The 22,748-nt window shown below is 34.5% G+C and overlaps 1 protein-coding gene across 5 annotated transcripts in view; it reads left to right on the forward strand.

Moving 5' to 3' along the window:
* LOC129758280 (putative mediator of RNA polymerase II transcription subunit 15) overlaps positions 1–22,748 on the forward strand; it is a 253,832-nt gene that overhangs the window by 39,212 nt on the left and 191,872 nt on the right. For 3 of the 5 annotated variants that reach the window (XM_055755757.1, XM_055755758.1, XM_055755760.1), the window contains exon 2: positions 19,126–19,371. In XM_055755757.1, coding sequence (XP_055611732.1) covers positions 19,342–19,371 — 30 coding nt within the window. In that variant the 5' untranslated portion in view covers positions 19,126–19,341. Of the gene's footprint in view, positions 1–19,116; positions 19,372–22,748 lie in introns of all 5 variants that reach the window. The other 2 variants (XM_055755756.1, XM_055755761.1) reach the window with 1 other exon arrangement.

Consider the following 22,748-nt stretch of genomic DNA (forward strand, 5'->3'; position numbering starts at 1 on the left):
ACTGAAAATCCGGGTACAACCTGTTGATGGACCACAAAAATGGATGAAATTTCAATTTATAAAAAAAAATCGTGCAAAGTAGTCAATTTTGAAAAATTTCAGTAAATTAAATTTTTGTTGAATCAAAAAAGACAAAAAAATATTAGATTCAGAATAAATTATGTATGTAGTCATATTTTTTTCAAAAACTCTACTATCGCTCAAACAATTTTTACTAGCAATCGAATGAAAAGTAGGTTTTTCAGACCACTTTTTTGAACTTTTTATGACCCTTTATTAAAAAAAATTGAAAAAATATTTCTTGGCTTCATGATGTAGACGTTAACTTCAGCATTCATAAGTATAAGGCAAATATTTTTTTTGGACGTGTAATATATGTATGAACTACAGCAGTTTTTCTGAGGCATGTTTTTTTGGATATTTTTCTTTCATGCTGAATATGCTTTAGCTTTAGATATATGATTTATATGAAATTAATTATAATTCAAACGACTTAGATAGATTTTAATTTTGGAATGTCAAATTGACATTCTAAGTCGGAAAAGGGAGTTTTTTTGCCTAGGCTTCCAGGATTCGTCCATAAAAAAAAGTAAAGATGCAATATTAAAGAACTTTTGAATTCATTTAGAGTCCCCGAAGAATTTTTGGGTTTTTGAAGCTTCTGAAAAAAGTTACAAGCCTTCAAACTTGCAATAGTGTCAAAATGACACTCTAATGCGGATGAGGGTTAAGCCTACCCTTTCTCTGATGCCTGAGGTAAGTTTGTTTTTCGATGTAGTGGAAAAATATTGTCACAAACATTCAAAATCACTGTCTTGCATTAAACCAAATCTGTTTCAGATTTTTTATCCGTTGGACTTAGGTTCTTGGAGCATCAATTTGACAATATGACAATATCTAGCTCGTACAAAAAATAATGTTTACGATGTACAAACTCCAAGAAAAAAACGACAAAACAAGCTACGGAAAAAAACAGCTGATCAGTTAACAGATCAAAAGTTAGCAGATCAAAAGCTGCAAACAAGTCGGACTTTTTTCGAATTTACATCAAGTCGTCATTTGTAGTTCAATAACATGACAAGTTTTTATAAATTCCCTCAAATAAAAATACTGTCGTGCTGAAGATTGCTTATGCAAGCAGAATTAAATTATGGTTTACATAGATTTCAACTTAAATATATACCCCCTTATTCTGCGCCGCGCGTGGAGTGACGATAGTCGAATGTGCCGATGTGACAGAGGTTCATGCCCAGCTGACTACTAGATTAGGATAAGAACTCAAAAAGTTCATTCTAAAAGACGTTTTTCACCTAAAGCGACTACAGGAATCGGGTGACCAGGGTGATTCGACTATCGTCCCCTCACACGCGGCGCAGAATAAAGGGGATATATTTTCGAGTATGTAAAGTTGATCACTGCCCAGACAACCATTTGATGGGTATTTCGAATTTGCAACACAAATATACGTGCAAATAAACGTGTAAACATGTAGCAAAACCAGTATATACAGTACCGTTCATAATTGTATAGAAATTGGAAGCACGCGCACTATCACTTCGACTTTGACCTTCCATAACTTTTTACTCTGATGATAATTTTTGATCAAATTTTTTGCGTTAGATAGATCAAATATCACACTATTATACCACAAAAATTGAGCTTTCTGGAGTTTGTATGGCCTGAGATACAGTAATTCTACGAAAATCGGACTTTTTGGACTTTTTTCATTCAAACTGCAATAACTCAGAAACTACGCTACATTTTTCATTGAAATTTTGCAGAGTGATTGTTGAAACATAAAGCTAGCATGTCTGAAAATTTCGAAAAGTTCTATCGATGAGATCAAAAGTTACGCGAGGTGCAATATTTCAGGCATGAACCTAGAAATGCGATTTCTATAGAATTTTGGACGATTCATGAGAACAATATCGTTTCCATCAAACAATCAGACAAAAAGTGTCTGGCAAAAGCAATGAAGAAAAGAAAAAAATGGAATAAATTATCCATTTGTGTTTTGAAATCAGAATCTGACGATATTGTTTTGATTTTTTGGTTAAAATAGATTTACTGGTTGTTAAACAGAGAATATGATTTTCCTATGGAAACATTCGTCCATAATTCTGTAGAAATCGCATTTCTAGGTTCATGCCTGAAATATTGCACCTCGCGTAACTTTTGATATCATCGATAGAACTTTTCGAAATTTTCAGACATGCTTTATGTTTCAACAATCACTCTGCAAAATATCAATGAAAAATGTAGCGTAGTTTCTGAGATATTGCAGTTTGAATAAAAAAAGTCCAATAAGTCCGATTTTCGTAGAATTACTGTATCTCAAGCCACACAAACTCCAGAAAGCTCAAATATTGTGGTATAATTGTGTGATACATGTTCTTTTTAACGCAAAAAATTGATCAAAAAATATCATTAAAGTAAAAAGTTATAGAAGTTCAAAGTCGAAGTGACAATTCACGTGCTTCCAATTTCTATACAATTATGAACGGTACTGTACGTATAATTTTGAAGGCCATATAGGTACATTAGCACACATATTCTTTTTTTTTTTTTTTTTTGAACAATAAAGTGCCCAGCTCTTAACAGGCTATTGGCACTATTTTTTATTAAAAAAAAAATAAATGTGTACACATCAGAATAAATATTTTACATCGAATTCTTACTTCTACATTTTTTAATCCTATCATAAATCTTTGTAAACGTTGATCTCCTTTAAAAAATTTATCACGTTTTTATAATCTCCATTTAATTTCAAGCTTTCCTCATTAATATTAAACTTTCTTCGACTATCGACTACTTTATTGCAATCCACAAAAAGATGGTTGATTGTTAGTTGGCAGTTGCAAAATTCACATAGTGGGGGAGATTGTTTTTCAAATAAATACGAATGAGTTAATCTGGAATGACCGATTCTAATTCTTGTCAAAATTACTGAGTCTTTTCTTGAAAGGGTATGCATTTTATGCCATTCTTTTACCACGTTATGACACATTCTTAATTTATTATTTTCAAGATTAGTCCAAAAATTTTGCCATGATTTAATAATATTACTTTTAGCTAAATTTATGAAATCAAATATAGGAAGAGAAATTGGCGTCAATGTTTCCAAGTGAGAAGATTTAGCTAGATTATCGGCTTTTTCATTGCCATCTATTCCTATATGGCTTGGAATCCATATTATTTTTATTGTTACTAAAGGTTTAGTTTTAATAATTTGGTATATTTTTTGAACAATTGGGTTGTCACTGGAAGGATTTTTCAGTGCTAAAATAGAACTGAGAGAATCCGAGAATATCACGAATTGATATTGCATTTCTTTTAAAAGAGCAATTTCAACTGCTTCTTGAATTGCAAGAAGTTCAGCGGTAAATATTGACGATGCTGAAGAAATTCTTTTCTTTATATTATTAAACCCATCGTAAACTGCAAAACCAACTGTTGAATCTGTCTTTGATCCATCTGTGAAAAATTTCAAATAATTTTCATGTTCTTTAAGTATTTTTAAGTAGTGGGCCTTAAAAGTCATTGGGCTTGTATTTGTTTTTTTAAATTTATTTAAAGATATATCAAATTGTAGCTGAGAATCTTGAGTCCAAAAAGGGGTAGGAAAAATTGACCTAGGCATCGGGAACTGGAAAACTAATTCATATTTATCAAATTTGTGCAAACAACGATGAATGAAAGATTTCGAACATTCGTTAGTATTTTCACACCTAGTCTGATTTCTCAAAAGCACAAATTTTTTCCTTAATGGATGGTCTTCTAAAGAACATATTTTAATTCCTGTTTTGATTATTTGTAAATCTCGACGGTAATCCATTGGTAAAATCCCAGACTCTGCATGTAAACTCAACACTGGACTCGTCCTAAATGCACCAGTTGCCAATCGAATTCCTGTATTTTGTATTGTTCCCAGTGATTTTAGTAGTTTCTCATTAGCAGTGCCATATACAATACTTCCATAATCTAGTTTAGAAATTACCAACGATTTAAGAAGGGTGAGTAAAGTTTTCCTATTAGAACCAAATGTGGTATGTGCTAATGTCCTGATTATCCGTAAAGAATTTTCTGAGCTTTTTCTTAGATTTTTTATGTGAATGTCCCATTTTAGTTTTTTGTCAAAGATAATACCTAAAAACTTATGGGATTCAACATACTCTAGATTTTGATTGTTAAATACTAACGATGGATTATGAATACATCTGAAGCGTCGACAAAAATGTATTACCTTCGTTTTCGTGGTGGAAAAACGGAAGCCAGTATGATCACACCATTTTTCTAGATTTGCTAAAGTTTCCTGAAGTTTTTCTTGAACTACCTCTAAAGATTTACCAGCTACATAAGCTACTGTATCATCTGCAAATTTTAAACTTCTAACATGAGGAGGAAAACTAGTTTTCATTGAATTGATCGCAATTAGAAAAAGGGTTACACTTAAAACTGATCCTTGTGGTAATCCATTATTTTGTTTGAAAGATGATGATAAATGATTTCCTATTCGAACTTGGAAGCTACGATCTTCTAGAAAATTGTTGATAAAGTGCAACATATTTCCTCTTACACCCATTTCCGAGAGAGTTTGAATTATTTGTACTGTCCACGTCATATCGTAGGCTTTCTCAATGTCAAAAAATATGCAAATCAAATGTTCCTTGTTTTCGAAAGCTTCTTGTATCGATGATTCTAATGTAACTAAATTATCCAAAGTGTTACGAAATTTACGAAAGCCGGACTGTGTTGGATCAAAAAATTTACTATTTTCTAGAAACCATTGGAGTCTTCGATTCACTAATTTTTCCATTAATTTACACAAACAGGAGGTAAGAGATATTGGACGGTAGCTTTGACTATTGAGCGGACTTTTCCCTTGTTTAAGTATAGCTATAACTATCGATCGGCGCCATTGATCAGGAAAAACTCGTTCAGACCAAATTTGGTTAAACATTCTTAACAAATAAAACATTGCATCGGGAGGAAGATTTTGAAGCATGTGATAGTGAACATCATCGACACCTGTAGATGAACCTTTACATGTTGCTAAAGACATCTGTAACTCAATCATCTTGAACGGAGTATTCAATACACTGTTTTCTACCTCATCGAAAGAAATATTAGTTTTTTCAGTTTCGTCGGACCAACGTGTGAAATCCTTCGAGTAATTCTCGCAACTTGATATTTGTGAAAAATGTTTTCCTAATTCTTCAGCTATTCTATCTGGCTGTATTATCAAATTATTGTCTACTTTCAGCGAAGAAATTAAACAGTTTTTAGTTCTTCCTCTGAGATTCTGAATTTTACTCCATACAACATTATTAGAAGTTGAAGCTGACACAGATTCTACAAAATTATTCCAGCTAGCCTTGGATTGTCGTCTTATTAAATTTCTTGATCTTGATTTTGCTAACTTGTAAGCTATCATGTTTTCTGTAGACATATGTTCATTGAACTTTCTTAGTGCTTTTCTTTTCTCCTTAATACTATTAGATATTTCAGAGCTCCACCAAGGGGGACGGAATTTTTTGATAATATCAGACGTTCTTTTAATAGATTGAGTAGCTGCTTCAATGATAGAGTTAGAAAAATGTGTCACTTGTTCTAAAGCACTTAATGGAATATTTTCATTAATATTTATTGTCACTAAGTCCTGAAACTTAGCCCAGTCCGCTTCATTAGTTAACCACCTAGGTCGTTTGGAAATGTTAAGGTTAGTTTGCAAAGGATTGATAACGATAGGATAATGATCACTGAAACATAAATCATCATGAACAACCCAGCTAAATACAGTAGATAAAGATGGCGAACCAAAAGTAAGATCAATAGACGAATAAGTATTATGTGCAACACTAAAGTGAGTGGGTGATCCGTCGTTTAAACAATTCAAATCAAAACGTTCGAAAAAATCAACCAACATTTTACCTCTCACACTATCCTCTCTACTACCCCAGCAAACATTGTGTGCATTACAGTCACTCATAATCAAAAAAGGCTTGGGAAGTTGCAAAATCAACTCGTACAAAATCTTTTCAGAAATAGTCTCTCCAGGTGGAAGATAAAGACAACATAGAGTAAACTCTACAGGGTAAAACAATTTGACAGCAACTGCCTGCAGCTCTGTTTCTAAATCAAGTTCTTGTGCTTCGAAGCCTTCGCGAATACAAATTACTACACCACCGCTTGCTCGATGGTGAATTTCGTCAATCTTATAAAACAATTTGAAATTTTTAAGTGTTGGAATGTTAGTTTGCTTAAAATGAGATTCCTGAATACCAATAGCATAAGGATTGTATTGACTAATCAAAAGTTTCAGTTCCTGAATGTGTTGCTGAAATCCATTACAATTCCATTGTAACATGGCCATTGCGAAAATTATTGTGAAAAAAAAAGTAAAATGATTTCTGAAATCTCAAAATTGTGTCAATGTGGTAAAAGAAAAGAATCTTAATATCTGTTATAATTTATATATCTTGGTCGTTAATTTTCGTATAATCTGGAACATTTAATAAAATGGAAGAGGATATTGCTTGTGATAAAATACTTAATTCTGATACTTGAGGAGGATCAACGTTTTCAAAGTTTACACTAGTCACATCATTCAAATCTGAATCTGATTGGTTTTTTATATTACATCGTTTTTCGTGATTTTCATTCTGCATACCTGGAGGAACCCAGTTTGCTGGGTTCGGCGTTTGTTGTTCCGTGTTCTCATGTTGCGTCGCTCGTGTTACATTCGATGTTCTAGTGAGTGTCGTCGGTTTGCTGCTTGCCAGAGCCTTCGTTGGATTTTCTACTGGAGAGGTCTGCGTTTGAGTTGGTGATATCGATCCATTGCTTCCGGTTCTCAGAACACCGGCAAAAGTTTGAGAGGGACGTTGAGTGATGATGAGTTCAAGGGGTACCTGTTGCCTCCGTTTCTGTCGTGCTTCCTTCATCGTTACTCTCTGGGTGACTCGGATTTTTTGAATTTCTTGCTCATCAACATAGATTGGACATTCCTTCGAGAATGCCATGTGAGAGCCCCGACAGTTTACACATTTGACTGGGTGCAAACATGGCTGTTGGTCGTGAAATAACTCGGCACATTTGGCGCACACTCGATTTCCTTTGCAGCTTTCTTTTTTATGACCGTAGCGAAGGCACACATTGCACCGCATTGGGTTGGGTACGTAGAGTCGCAGCTTACATTTGTAGAAACCTACATCGATGGTATCTGGTAAGTAACTCAGATCGAAAGTCAATATGAAAGATCCGGTGTCTTCTAGGTTAGGTTTAGTTTTTTTTTCATTCTCCTTTGGCTGATCGATAACAGGTGGTGGTGATGGCGGCGTTGTGGTAGAGGTTACTCGTCTGCTGATACGTTGCATTCGCCTTACTTCGACAACGTGGAACTCTGCCAAATGTTTTTGGATATCCTCATCTTTCATAGGCTTGAGATCCGGACAGTAGATTGTGCCTTTCGTTCGGTTCAAAGAATCGTGTTCTACGATATTCACGTGTATTGAATCACATAACGATTTTTGTTTGCACAGTTTCTCCGCTTGGTGTCGATCAGTAGATTTGAGTAGAAGTTTCCCATCCTTGAATCTGGTTATTTCAACTCCCGATGTAATATTATCAATACATTTTTTAATGAGAAATGGATTGACATCATCCATCGTCTTGCCTTCATCGGTACGAGTGAGAATCAAGAACCTTCCGCCGTTATCCTTCCCATACAGTCGAAGTTGCTTGGAGAATATTTGCTCGTTTTCCCGATCACGTTGTGCTGTTCTCTTCACGTTTTTAAATTTTTTAGACGAAACACCTCTTCCAACGTTATCTTGTTCATTTGACAACATCTCGAAACGGGATCCGAAGACTCTAGGAGGCGTTCCGCCACCTCCCGGATCCGCGGCCATAACTACCACGGAACTCACTCGTATGTCTTAACACAAATGTAACCACTCAAAAAAAAGTCTCTTTTCAATAGCACTATTTCAAAGACCAACAATTGTTCAACAGCTGCTCACTCTGTCACATGTGACTTGCTCAACGGTTGAAACAGAACTGCACACATATTCTTGATTTGGATTGTATTGTCGTAATAAGGGGGCATCCATAAATTACGTAACGCACCTAGGGGGGGAGGGAGTAAGCTCGAGCGTTACGAAAGGGAGGTATTTATTTTATCAGTGACTTATCTTCAATGAGTACTAAGAAGTAATTTAGATGGATTATTATTCCGTTTTGGAGAACGTCAAAAAATTGTATATTAAAATATTTTTTTAGCTTTGAAAATCAGTATTTGAAATATGAGAAGATGGGAGGGGGGAGGTAGGTAATTTTCAGCGTTACGTAGTTTTCATAGGGGGGTACATTGAAGCGTTACGATTTGTTACATACGGGGGGAGGGGGTCAAAAAAGTGCTTTTTTGCGTTACGTTATTTATGGATGCCGCCTAAAATCATGCAATATATTAAAATACGATAAAGAATATGCATGGGCCGCACATTGTAGGTGCAGATATACGAAAATGAGTTTAAAAACATTCTATACGATATAATCTGTAAAATAAAATACGACTTCTGGTTGTGTGGGTGGTGATACACTGGGAAAGAAACGTACTTTTCTTCCTGAGAAGCTTTTTATCAATATGTACTCATGAAAATCATTTCGTTAAAAAAAATTTCGCTTCGGGATAGTTATTTCATCTGCTAAAATGACCACACGTCTCGAAATATTTGTAAAAGTTCATGATTTTTTTTTCGAAAAACGGCATGTTTTGTTATCCTGGCGCAAAGTGTCATGGCGGCCCTTGTTCAAAGCAAAAATGAAAATTTTAAATATTTCAATAAATAGACTATCGAGGGATGGGGAAACCAATGAAGTTTTCTACAAAATAGGATTGTTTTAGTTTGTGATCAATGAGGTGATGAAATTCCATGTTTTTTCGCAATTATTTCTTGTTTTTCATTTACACCCAGCTAACATGAAATCGTAATATAAATGATAATCCAAATCGAATATTTAGACATTTTCAATAACTATCGTAAACAATTTGGTATTTAGTGATTTTCTATCATTCATTTACGACAAGCTTTGCCCAATAAACAATGAATCGGATAGCAGTTTAGTCAATTCGTAAATATGTCTCCAAAAAGTTGAGAATATGCTCATCTGACATTTACGATTTGAGTGAACTGATTTACGATAAATGGGCGGTCCTTCAGTTGACACTCTCTCCGGTCTCTTCCTTTGAACGGTTTGTAAAAAGAAAATCTCACCTATAGAGCTATAGCGTTAACCATATCAACTGATGAGTTGGCATCGTGGTAAGATACCGGACTGCGCACTCAGAGGACTGGAGTTCAAATCTCGGTCGGGGAAATTTTTTTTTTCGTTTATTTTGCTTTTTGTTGGAAAAACGAATCGTTAGAATCTTGTCATTGTAGATATATCGCCTCCACTTTTGTAGCTATATGCTATTTTGGTAAGTTTAATACAATCTTTTTATCTGGTATATTTGTTTGTATAATTCTGTTGTTTCTGCGTTATACCTTCATAAATGTTTGCTGGGCACCCTATGTGTTGTTATCTTCCCAATGGAGCATGTATGATCCAGCTCAAAACCCAAATTTATCGAATGGATCATAAAAGTAGCCTTAAATTATGCATCTTTTGTTCTATAACTTTAGTTGTAAATCAATATTTCAATTTTTAAAACGTGAAAAACCTCGTGGGAAGGAGAGGGTTATGCATACAAAATGTTACCAATTTGTTTTAAATGCTGTGATTGGCCATGGCGAGTATGGATTTTTCCTTAAAATACCCCTGTGTCGTAAAATTTTCAAACACTTTCAATAAGATGTCACCAAGCAGAGAAAAATGAATAAGACATTATTTTCGAACTCATCGATAGAGGAGCATCTAACCTATGATTTTATGCTAAAAATCATTCTGAACTGGCTAAGATATGCATTTTATGGGTATGTTTTATCACTGCCGATGAGCTCGTTGTAACGCGCCAATCGTAATATGCTGGAAATAACATTAAATTCTCAAAACGAACAGTTTTCATTGAAATTAAAGTTTAAAACACTTTTTGAGCGTAAATTCAGCCCAAAAAATCAACTTTTTTTTTTTATTTCGATAAGGGAATCAAAAGGGATTTACTTTCCAGATTTATTATCAAGTCAAAGTGTTTGAAAGTATTAGTGTGTTTTCGGTCTTCAGCTGCTTTCGGGTGTGTTCGGCTGCTAGGCGTGTATTGAATATACAGAGGCGCGTATTTGCAACACATTTCTGTTGCTTTGAACATGGTTTAAAAAATTTTGTTTTTAAAGGAACTAAAGGAATTTGAGTAACAATAAATCTTTGGAATTTGAAGAAAACACTTTTAGGTGCTCGGATTTTGCCAGGTTTTCAGATAAAATAGCCCGAATTTGCCACCCATATACGCAATGTTGCCGAAATTACATGAAAATCTATGATTTAACGAATTTTAAGCAAATTTTCATCACTGAACCTGGGATTTCTAAAATATTCATCAAATTCACAGAATTTTAAAACTGTATATATTCCTACAAAACTATTTTTTTTACGTTAATATACATGTTGGATTTTTAACCATGAATTGGAAAATATGATAAGACTGATAAAGTTAATTGGTTTTTCTCAAGTAAAATGTAAAAAATTAGCAACTTGACACGACTTTTCAAATTATTGACAAAACCATCAGAGTTTTTGGGTAAAATCACAGAAAGAAAGGACTTTTTCTTCAATACACAGCAATTTTTTACAACTTTGCGTACAGGTGTAACAATTCTGGCAACCTTATGTTAGACTATGCTGCAAAGTGTGCTTTTCTTACCCCACCTACAGTTGCTCGATTTCACTTGTAATTTAAAGTAAGGGTTGTACACTAATTTAAATGAACAATCAGAACTTGAATGAGAAAAAAAAACATATATTCATCAAGTTGCAAATCGCATATTGAAAATTTAGTTGTTTGTGGCATCTAATAGGCTATATTTGTAGGAATTAAAATTTTTAATTTTTTCATCCCTTAAGAACCAATATGGGGATTAAATATAATTTCTTGTATTGAAAGAACAGTTAACGTTTTCATTACAAAAACAGATACTAAGCAGGGTGGACTTTGTACCTTTATTCCATAAAACTCAAACCAGTTTTTATAAGCACATATATGGTCTAGCGCAGCGGTCGGCAACCTTTTGAGACAGAAGAGCCAAAAATTGCAAATTAAGGAAATGTCCAAGTTTCAAAGAGCCGCAATTCATTTTATCCTTACTACAAATGATGGTGATCGCTAAGATACATTGCATCCTGATGTTAACTCAGTTGTATTATCCTTTTTCACAACTCCACAGATTTTCGTTGTTTTATTGGCAAACGGAAGCGATTTTCTTTCTTCTGAATCAATACATTTTCATAACGGGTACAGCTTAGTAACGTTGAAATTTTGGCGATTTACCGTTGTGACCTGAGAAAATTTATCATTTTAAACTTTGATGTAATTTTTTCCTAACACCTTTTCCCAGATAAAAATTAACTTTCTATGTGGTCTGTGAAATTTTATATCATGAAAATGCATACTACAAGATGAAAATTAATATAAAAAAAACTATACGAGGGTTTGTCACAATACTTATTTCTTCAAATTCTACAAAAAGGCTTAATTGTTTTTGTTGTTATGCGCATAAAACTATCATTTTAAATCAATAAATACTTTCCGGGCCTTAGAATAAATAAACCAACAAATTTTAATTCATAAATACTCATTTTCTGGATTGAAAAAAATCAGTCAAAATTTGACAAAATTTAACAATCGGTCGCGAGATGTGGTCTATAAAATGTGGTTATAAAATTCTTTCAAATTTTTTTCATAACAATCATTCCGAATCAGCTCTCTAGTTCTCATTTTGATTTCTAATAAAAATTAAAAAAAAGGTTTCAAGAATCATATTTTTTTTATCGAAAATTCAAGTTTCAATTCTCAATTCTGTTTAAAATCGTAACCCTTCCAAGTTGTTTTTTCTCCAAACTAGTGAGATCATAAAAATAATGTCTAAACCTCTGAGTCTCAAATATATCATGGATTTAGATTGATCCTTCTGTCAAAGTTTCTATGAAATCTAATCACAAATTCAGCTTTCGAATTTTTAAACAATTAGTGATTTGGAATATAATTTATTTGATTTTTTTAAACAGATATTTGAATTTGTTGAATGAATTCTCAGTTTTCACTTGCGAATTTGTAATGTTAAACATTATAGTAGTTTGTTGGCGGTTTCCTGGCCGAAAATGTTAACCAATGCAACAATTCAAACAAATATTTCAGACAGTCAAAAATATTTTTAAAATACTTTTAATTCTTATTGGGGATGAATAAACCAATTGGTTTAAAATCCCAACAAAAAAAAATTACTAAAAATTTCAATTCTTAACAGATTTGCTGTCTTCCAGTGTATCTTGAATTTTAGGAATCGTCATGAATAGATTCTACCGATTTTGTAGAAATATGCTGGAGTCCAATGAAAGTTTTGATAGCTATCTCGGATATTACATAACAATAATAAATCTAACATAATGATAAACATCTAACTTTTGCTTTGCATAGCTGTTTTCCATTTTTCAACGAATCGATTTTTTAAACTCAAATTTAAGTTTTTTTTGACGTTATTTTGGTCATCACTTCATAGAACAAACCAAAACCAAAATTCTGATAAAGACTTTGAAATCAAAATCAACTTTTAGAACAGCCATGATGTTTTAAATATAATTGCAGAATTAGGAATAGGGTTGAGAATAAAAAAAAATGTAAAAGTTGTTAGAAGATATATTAAAGTTTATTGAAGAAAATGCTTCTTTACCAAATAAAGTTTCTCCTTCGATTGAATACCTATAAATAATCATATTATATATGAAATTCTAAAATCCTTCGATTGAATACCTAAAAATAATCATACTATATATGAAATTCTAAAATTTGACCAGCACTCAGCTCCCGGTTCACTAAATATTTTTTAAACAAACTTGAAAGTTTTTTTTCACATTAACTCATGTTCAAAACTAGAACGAAGAACTCTATTTTTATCATGGATTTGAAAAGGAACATTGAGAGATGGAATTCAATATTTGAAAAATTTAAAAACAAAATGATTTAAGGAAGAAATTTTAATGCACAAAACAATTATTATCAGTATTCAAAGCATTATTAAAATCATCATCTGATGTTCATATTTTATCAGAACGGTGGTAAAGCAAATTTATTTTTGAAAAATTCAATTCAAGAAAAACAAACTTATTTTCATAATCTAAACATCTATTTGACGGTTAAAAAAATGCTCAGTTTTTATCCGATTTAATCAGAAAATCATAAATTTTCTTTGCCAGCGAAGAAAATTTCTCCAGGCTTCCAAATGCTATATCAAACTTTTATGAAGAATATTAACTGATTTCTAAATCTCAACTTTGTTGCAAACTGACAAGATGCTGTTAATTTCTATTATAGTAGTTTTTGGTTTGGTTTGATGTTCTGAACTGAAGAAACTTATGTTGCGTCCGTTTACTCTAGAAAATTTCTAGAATTTTCGAATTTTTCACACATTGAGCTAAAGAGCCGCAGTTATACATCCAAAGAGCCGCATGCGGCTCGCGAGCCGCAGGTTGCCGACCTATGGTCTAGCGGATAGGCTGGCGCGAGTCTGGTTTTAGTATGCCAGGCGTACTGGGTTCGATTTCCGGTATTTTCATGAAAACTTTTGGGTTCGAATCCCATAAGTTGTCAACAGGTAAGATGTGTTTCCTCTTATAAATGGCTGTGTAGTAAGAATGTTCATTCAGTTACTAGCTGGCCAGGTATATATATACACGCATACCGGATCACCTGTACGTAAACTAGTCACATGATCGACTCGTTCTTTCAAAAATATACCTACATCCCCACATGAAATCAGTTTATAATTCACTTAACACGAAGCTATGGGGTCCGGGTATGGTGTAGGTACGCGCTGCATTGAAGATTGGTCAAACTCAATAATCTAAGAATGCATGGGTGAGCTGAGGCAGAAACGGCGGTAAATCCGTGCACCTATGGTAGACAAAACTCAAACCAGTTTTTGTTTCTGTTCAGAATCAATTTCAATAACGTCTTTAAGTAATAAAATCACGAACTTAGTACTTGCGTTCAATTTTTTTCTGTTGTATTTCAAGACGACTCATATATTTATGTATGTACATAGATCTCGGTTTCTGCCGAGGACGCACGCAGGTCACAACTTTTTTTTTTGACGAAAAGTTGCTTACACATAACATTCAAGATTACCGAGTTTTTATGATAGTCCAGCCGTCAAATAAAAAACAGTCCAGCGATATCGATTTGCCTAGTCTAGTCGAACGATATCAAAATAGCTGACGCTCAATGCTTTAGGGAAGAATATCGACGAAAGGGAAATAACTACACCCAAAAATAAGCCTCTATGCCACTCGTGAATAATCAATGTTATAGCATCATTGGCATAAGAACAGAACGCGACCGGTGCTGATTCGATTTGCATCCACCGGCATTAACCTCCCAGCGCAACCGGATTGCGTATGTCTGAAAGAGACAAAATAAAAATGTTTTCACGCCCCTCCCTATCCCTTCACAAGACGAAGAAGGATGGAAATAAATACCGGCCAACACCAGCCACATCCAGCGAATCGAGCACTGTGCGAGTGTATGTAGCAAAAGTAAAACAAAACATTCCCTTAATTCAAACCACCGGCAAAAAACCATCGGCTAAGCTGTCCTTTACAAGACAAAGGACTACCTTGAAAGGAGGCCAAACACCAGGAAGCCTGTAAGCTGTAGTACACTGGTTAAGGTGTCGGAATGGCAAGACGATATAAAATTATGTTGTGAGCTCGATTCTCACTTCCCAATGGCACTGTGTTTTTTTTTTTTTAATTTTCTTGTTTCTGAGATGAATTATCCAAAAGGATGAAAGTCTCATAAAATGTTTTTCTAGTTTCGCTTGAATGTTAAAAGTTTTTCTTTATTATTCATCTGGAAATTAGAAATTCAACAAATTGAAGTTTTTGGCAAAGTTGTAAATGATAAGATATTGGAATAAGAGACAGGTTTTGAATGCCCATATCAGGCAGGTTAAATGCCTATATCAAGAAAAAATAGATTAGTCTAACAAATTTTTTACATTTTATCATTGTAACATTAAATCTACACTCCCATCACAATCTTACAGTGAAAAAAGAAGGGCTTAAACTGATCCAATATAAAGACGATCTGAACAAAATATTACCATGAAATATGGCCATATGGCATCCCTAACTATGTTTCATGCAAAAGAACTAGTGATGTCTAAAATTTCGCCAAAATTTCAACCTTGACGTGTGCTTAACACCCGTTTCTACCATTTGCAATTAAATAATATCAAAATATTGCAAGTGTAAATAAAATATACATATAAACATAAATATGCACATTTAGTCCGTTTGGGGCTTGTGATATTAGACTAAGTCGATTTGGGGTCATTTTGGAATTTCTCAAACCCTGGGGTCTAAAAAGCTTTACCTTGGTCCAAAACTCTTCCATGATTTTTTGCAAAATTTTTAAGTAACGTTCACATGAGTAAATTTGGACTTTTAGGTTTGTATGGGAAAATTGAATATTTTGTACTGAAAAATCAACATCATTTTTGTTTCGTCTGTGGAACCGAGTCAGCTGATGGTATTTATGCCAATTTATAAAATTCCTAAAAGAAATTTTCCGCTGAACAATTTTGTCCAAGACCGTAACTTTGTATTCAATTAGGAAAAAAGTTATCTGCTATTTATCAGGGGTATGTCTTTTCGCATTGATTAACAGTAAATTCAATTGACATCACTGCTTGAGCCTCGCGAAGTGTTGCATGGAAAGTAGTCACGCAATACCTCGCTAGGCACTCTGCAGGGATGTTAATTGAATTTATTGTTTATCAGAGCGAAAAGATATACTCCTGTTAAACAACTTATAACTTTTTTTCCTAATAAGATACAAAGTTACGGTCTGCGACAAAGTTGTTCAATGGAAAATTTCCTTGAAGAATTTTATAAATTGGCACAAAAATCATCAGCTGGCTCGGTTTCACAGACGAAACAAAAATGATGTTGATTTTTCAGTACAAAATATTCAATTTTCCCATACAAACCTAAAAGTTCAAATTTACTCATGTAAACGTTACTTAAAAATTTTGCTAAAAATCATGGATGAGTTTTGGACCAAGGTAAAGCTTTTTAGACCCCAGGGTTTGCGAAATTCCAAAATGACCCCAAATCGACTCAGTCTATTGTGATATAGCTCAGTTGGCAAGTCTGTTGTCTCCTGAGCCGATGTCCGCGAGTTCGAGCCCAAGAGTAAACATCGAACACAGTTGTACCGGATAAGTTTTTCAATAACGATCCGCCAACTGCAACGTTGATAAAGTTGCGAATGCCATAAAGATGGTAACCTTACTATAATCGAAACAAAAAAAAAAAACAAAAAATTTTGTCCGACAATTTCAGAAATCGGCTATTTTGACTACTTTTATTATAAAATAATTTTCTCAAAAACTGTAAGAGATTTAAACAGAAAAATTGCTCTAACGCATATAAAACAGATGTCCGCTCATGAGCCTATAGTTTTCAGACTCATATCTATAGAAATATGGGAGAAAATGAGAACTTTCCTTAATATGTGCATTAGACTGCCCCAAATTTGTATGGGAAAAATAAAAACCTGTGAAATGTCATACGCTGCAGACTAAAATTGATCCTAGACCTAGTACAAGATCTCATGCCAAATTTGGGCCAGATCGGACCACGGGAAGGGGTCGCTCAACGAGCTTGAAATTTGTATGGGATTTTGAGACATTTTGCTCGGAAGAAACATGAAAAAACAGTTTTTCATCAATAACTTTGGTCGCTGTAATAATATGTAATGAACACCACCGTAAAAAGATTAGCCCATTTTTGAAGCCTAATAACTTTATTTATCTGACCTCTTATCGAAATGCAGTCTTCGGATGAAATATATTTCATAATTAAAGCTTTTAGAAAAAAATGTTTTTGAAAATCAGCCGGCGGGAACCAAAGTTATTGATGAAAACTGGCTTTTTTTATTGGCATCACAAATCGTCCAGTCGTGTACCTAAGCCCCTGTGCTTATGCAATTTTTTTTCCATTGTCAAGCAATTTTCCGCCCTTACTTCTTTCCGAACTATCAAGTGAATATCATCCAAACTCAAATATTAGAAAAACATTAAATATTTCAATCGAGCGCAATAACAATGGTTAAAATCGATCTTTATTTGACGAAACGGCATGCATTTCACATTGAGTGTCCTGGTCGGACATTTAGTCGCCTCATTTAAACAGTGATGAATGTCACCCTTAAAAAAGTTAGCCAATTTTTGAAGCTGTATAACTTTTTATCTTAACATTAATTGAAATGCAACCTTCTGATGAAATATTTGTCATAATTAAGGCTTCAAGAAAACCCGTTTTTGAAAGACATCGGTTGAAGGAGACAAAAGGAGACAAAGAAAATCTTTTTTTTTTTTTTTTTTTTTTGTTTCGATTATAGTCGTTTTACCATCTTTATGGCATTCGCGACTTTATCAACGTTGCAGTTGGTGGATCGTTATTGAAAAACTATCCGGTACAACTGTGTTCGATGTTTACTCTTGGGCTCGAACTCACGGACATCGGCTCAGGAGACAACAGACTTGCCAACTGAGCTATATCACAAGCCCAAAGAAAATCTTGTTTTTCATGTTCCTCTCGAACAAAATGTCTCAAAATTCCATACAAACTTCAGGCTCGTTGAGCGACCCCTTCCCGTGGTCCGATCTAGCTTAAATTTTGCATGAGATCTTGTACTAGGCCCAGGATCAATTTTAGCCTGCAGCGTATAACTTTTTGAAAAGTCGGGTCATTTGAGGCAGTCTAATGCGCATATAGCCCGCTTTTCCCCTATCCAAAAATACTACAAATGCAATTCGCTTTTTTTTTCAACCATGTTTGTTTTGACCTACAACAGTCGCTTTAAAATTATCTCACACTACCGATGTTATCGACAGGGTACAAAACAAACAGCTGATAATTTCACTTACTTGCCCACCGACTGATCCTACACCATGGCAGAAAAATGAATGAACGAATGAATGAAATCAAGTCGGGTGAAAGACAATCCGCGAAAGAGAGCCAAGGAAAGTGAAACATTGCATAATCGATTCCGTCGGTGTCGATTCGCCCAATTATCAAAAGCAGCATTCCACACATCTCCGCACCTCTTTTTGCTTTCCGCAATTGCATGCTTTTCGGTTTTTTTTTCACTATGATAACATGCATTCACTACATTGTGCTTCGCGGGGGGAAGCGTTTATTTGCACAAAATTCGTTCATATCGATAGCTCGCGAGCATTATGAATGACTACCAAATTCGAACCAGTGTGTTTGATTGAAAGATTATGGTCGTTGATATTTCATTGATTGAAAACCTTTTAAAGGTTTTTTTTCATAAATATTTACCTCATTTCCAAGATTCAAATTATTGTTTTCCACATCTCGTTTATTCAAGTCGGCTTGAAAGATTTTATCTTTAAAAGCGACTGAATGTTTAATAGAACAGAAAAATTAAGTTTTTGCTCTATTTTTCAGGTAAAAAATAATTGAATTTGACTACGTCATAATTTAACTTTAAACTATGAGATCATGTTTATTTCAACAGTAATGTGCCAAATACATGAGTTTGTTTGAAAGGTTCCAGTAAACTGAACACACAGAAAAAATCATTAAATTATTGGAAAAATTTTAAACTTTACTCTAGGTGATTGCAATCTAGTGAATTTTGCCGAGTGATGTTTGCAAGCTTCGAGAGTGATTTGGCTGACTTTTGGCACTCCCAATTTAATTGCTTGGTCAAATTTTGGTGAATTGCATGAACTCTCGATGGTGGTTCCCAGAAAGCCATAATCTGCCTTTAACACAGCTTCCATAAATATAAACCAGCATGACTTTCATTAAAAGCGGTCGAGTTTGAAGTCAGCACTAATTAATGTTTTACATCTTCTCTCTTCGCAGATTTTGCAGGTTGTGTCTCATCTTAGAGTGCAAGAGCATCTCACCCGCATACGGCCGAGATTGATATACCAATCAAGTGGTGAAAATAGTGTTTATTGTGAGAAAAATTATAAGTGAATTTAATTTGGTTTGAAGTGAAGTGAGAAATATCGCTGGCTGGTTTTATTTGGAGACAGGGAATAAACTTATTCTTCAGAAGCAGATTTGAGCCAATCGATACTTGGAATGGCGTGGGCAACGCTGCAGAATGTTTTGGTAAGTTTGAAGCATTGATAAGTAGCTTTTAACAAAAAATAACATAAGTTACAAAAAAGGACTTCTTCTTTTTTAATTGTGATTAAACTTTATGAGAAATATATGCGTAAAAAGTATGAACATAGTTTCTTGGTTACTGATTCGTAACAGGGTTTGATCTATAAACTGGCCGAAACATGTGCAAGTACGAAATTCGAAATAAATATGTCTTTTCCGGTAGTACAAATGACTGATTAGCTGATACAGTAGTTTCTCAATTTTATCACTATTCGTTTTTATCAATACTCGCCAAATTCACGCTCGATTTTATCACGGACAAAGGATTGCCCATAAAGCAAATTTCGAGAAACACGCTGTAAAAGTCTAAGTTGAGCAAATTTTAAAATATTTTTCGAATAAATATACTTTTTAGTTCATCAATGGTGTTAAGATTAAAATGTTGAAATTTGAAATTAGCAGAATAAAAATTTTTGATGCTTATTCTTTGGAACTTTTTTTCAAAATCGAAATAAGAAATAACGACTGTAAAATTTCCATCAAAACAAAATAATTCACTTTAATTAAATGTAGACTATCAAATGGATATAGGGTTAGTTGCCCTACTTTGGACCCATTAAGCGGTGGTTTTTAAATAATCAAGGTTTTCTCACGAATGGGCGGGAAATTTATATCCTTCAAGAAGTTCATTTATAAGTCATGATCTTATCTGCAAGTTTCAATGAAAATTTTCAACATGGGTTTCGCCATTATTGAAAGATTTGCAAAAATATGGATGATTTAAATTTCCAACTTTGAACCTACTGTTCCTATTTCGGTACTGGACCGGTTCCTTTCATTGGACCTAGAACTAAAACTCCTTTAAAATGTTTGATTTTTCGAAAATAAATAAACAAATTTATTGTAAATGTAAACTTAAATCAATTACTATCATAAAATAGCATTACAGCTTTTTAATATTTAAAAAACTAAAATTTCTGTAATGAATATCACAAACACTTTTATTCCCCGTCAGCTCTATCAGCAAAACGATAGCTAAAACTTGATTGTGTTTACTTACTTATAGTTTATTTGGGTAAATCTGGCAAAAATGTTGGAAATATTCAATATTGGCTCTGAATTATGCTCCAATTAAAAATTCGCAACATTGTTGATTTGTTGGTTTTGATACAAAGATTTTGTGATGTCAGGTCTAAACATGGAACATCAAAGTCGAAAGTTTCCTATATTTGGAAAAAATGGGTAGTATGGAAAAATGGGTAGTATGGTTCATATTCTTCACAAGGAAAGTAATTTCCCTTTAAACTTTGGATTGGAAAGTAAAAAATCGTGATTTTTCCTTAAACACTCGAATTTCTCAATACGCGCCCCACTAAATGAGCTGTCTGATTTACCACTGATGAAGAGGTACATTTTTAAAAACGTTGAAAATTTTACCAGAAAGACTTTTAATGGCAAAAAACGGTATGGTAGGGTTCAGGAAGAATAAGAGTTCATTGTGTGCATAGGAATATCTTTATTTTATGTCAGCAAAATGAATTATTTTCAATTTTCGGCATTTTAGGACTAAAGTAGGCTCTAGGTCCAAAGTAGGAGCACTCACCCTACAACATGGTTTTATTTTAGGAAAAAACCTAAAAATTTGCTTTAGAGAAGAATAATTTGAACTGAAAACGATCCTTTTTGTTTAGTAATCTTTGAAAATTACGCCTTATGATCAAAATTTATTGATATAAAACGTTTCCACTTCTGAAAACATTATAAATTATTGATTAAAGACAGTAAAAATACTTTTTTCTACTTCAATTTTTAGTTTCACCAAAATTCACGGTTTCGCCATATTCACGGTGAGATTTTTTTTGACCGTGATTAAATCGAAAAACTACTGTATATAGCAAAACGATTGAACTATATTTAAAAATATCATGTAGAAGTTTATCAAAATGTCGGTGTTTGCTTAATGTTTTTTTCTGGTTGTCCACAGTAGAACAGAATAATCTTGCCCCTTGGTTTTACCCTATAATACTACATCAAGGGGTAGGCTGCACTTATACATCTCACCCTTTTCCACTTTCTCAATTTTGGTCTTTTTCCTTTTCTCTATCGCCAACTTCAGACTGGTACGGAAAACCCCGAGACGTGTGCCGGTTAGGTAACGCTTTCAAAGTAACTCGCGCCCGTCACAGCATCCACTCCCGCAGGATTTCTAACCACCAAGGCATGGCCGATTGAGAAACTACCAAGCTAGAATCTCGTCACGGCCACCCCGAATGGTATCTCCGCTTCCTTTTGCTGCAGGAAAGATCCTAGCTGAGTACGTGGGACCTTTAAAGTCCCACCACACGTATGAGTTCAGATTAGGGTTATACCGCGCCCTAAGATCGCGTAGCTTTTGAATTGTGGTGTCATGCGAGGCCCAAGACCTTCCGTAAGCTTGTCAAATTTGGTTGACTATTTCCCTCTCTCCGTTCATCATCTTTCCTGATTCTTATCAGATCGCGCATGATTTGTGAGATTTCGTCGACTATAGCACGCCACAACTTTTCGTCGCTACACATTTCACTCACAATATTTTCAGCGTTCGAATTTTGATGTTGTTAACGCCTTGAATTGAACCTGGGGCAGACAAAGATAGCATGTTATGCCGATTCTTCCGAGTCTACGCATTCCGGACAATAAGACGAGCTGATAAGCTTAAACCGATGAAGGTATTGCTTAAAGCACCCATGACCCGAAAGGAACTGCGTCAGGTAGAAGTTAACCTCTCCATACTTCCGATTTACCCAGTCTGAATGTCGCGGGATTAGCCTATGCGTCCATCTTGCGTTGTTCGATACGTCCCATTGCTCCTGCTACTTGAGCATTGACGCTGCTCGTTGAATTTTACGCACTCCTCTAACAGCTCTTGCTTTGTAACATTCCATATTCTCCGCCAGAGTTATGTCGATGGGAATCATGCCCGCGATGACAAAAGCTGCATCTGCTGGTATGGTCCTGTACGCACAGGAAACTCGCATGGCTATCAACCGATGTATGTTCCGTAATTTGGATCTGTTGCGCTCTACCTCTATCGCGGTGCTCTAGGCCGCTCCTCCGTATCGTAGTTTCGACAGTGCTACGCTCGCAAGGAGACGTCTCTTGCTTCACATTGGACCATGGCAGTTCGGCATAATCCAGGCCAATGGATCGATGACTTTCGATGCACTTAAGCGATTGTCGACCATTACTCCAAGGTATTTCAGCTGCTGTTTTGAAGATGTCGTGTGCCCCCCAACAGTAATCTCCATGTGCGGCACAACTCTTTTATTGGTCACAAGCAGAACTTCGGTTTTTTGGTGAGCTATTTGAAGCTTAACTCCCTCCATCCAGATGCCAACCCT

Source organism: Uranotaenia lowii, chromosome 3 (assembly GCF_029784155.1).
Source record: "Uranotaenia lowii strain MFRU-FL chromosome 3, ASM2978415v1, whole genome shotgun sequence".
NCBI lineage: Eukaryota > Metazoa > Arthropoda > Insecta > Diptera > Culicidae > Uranotaenia > Uranotaenia lowii.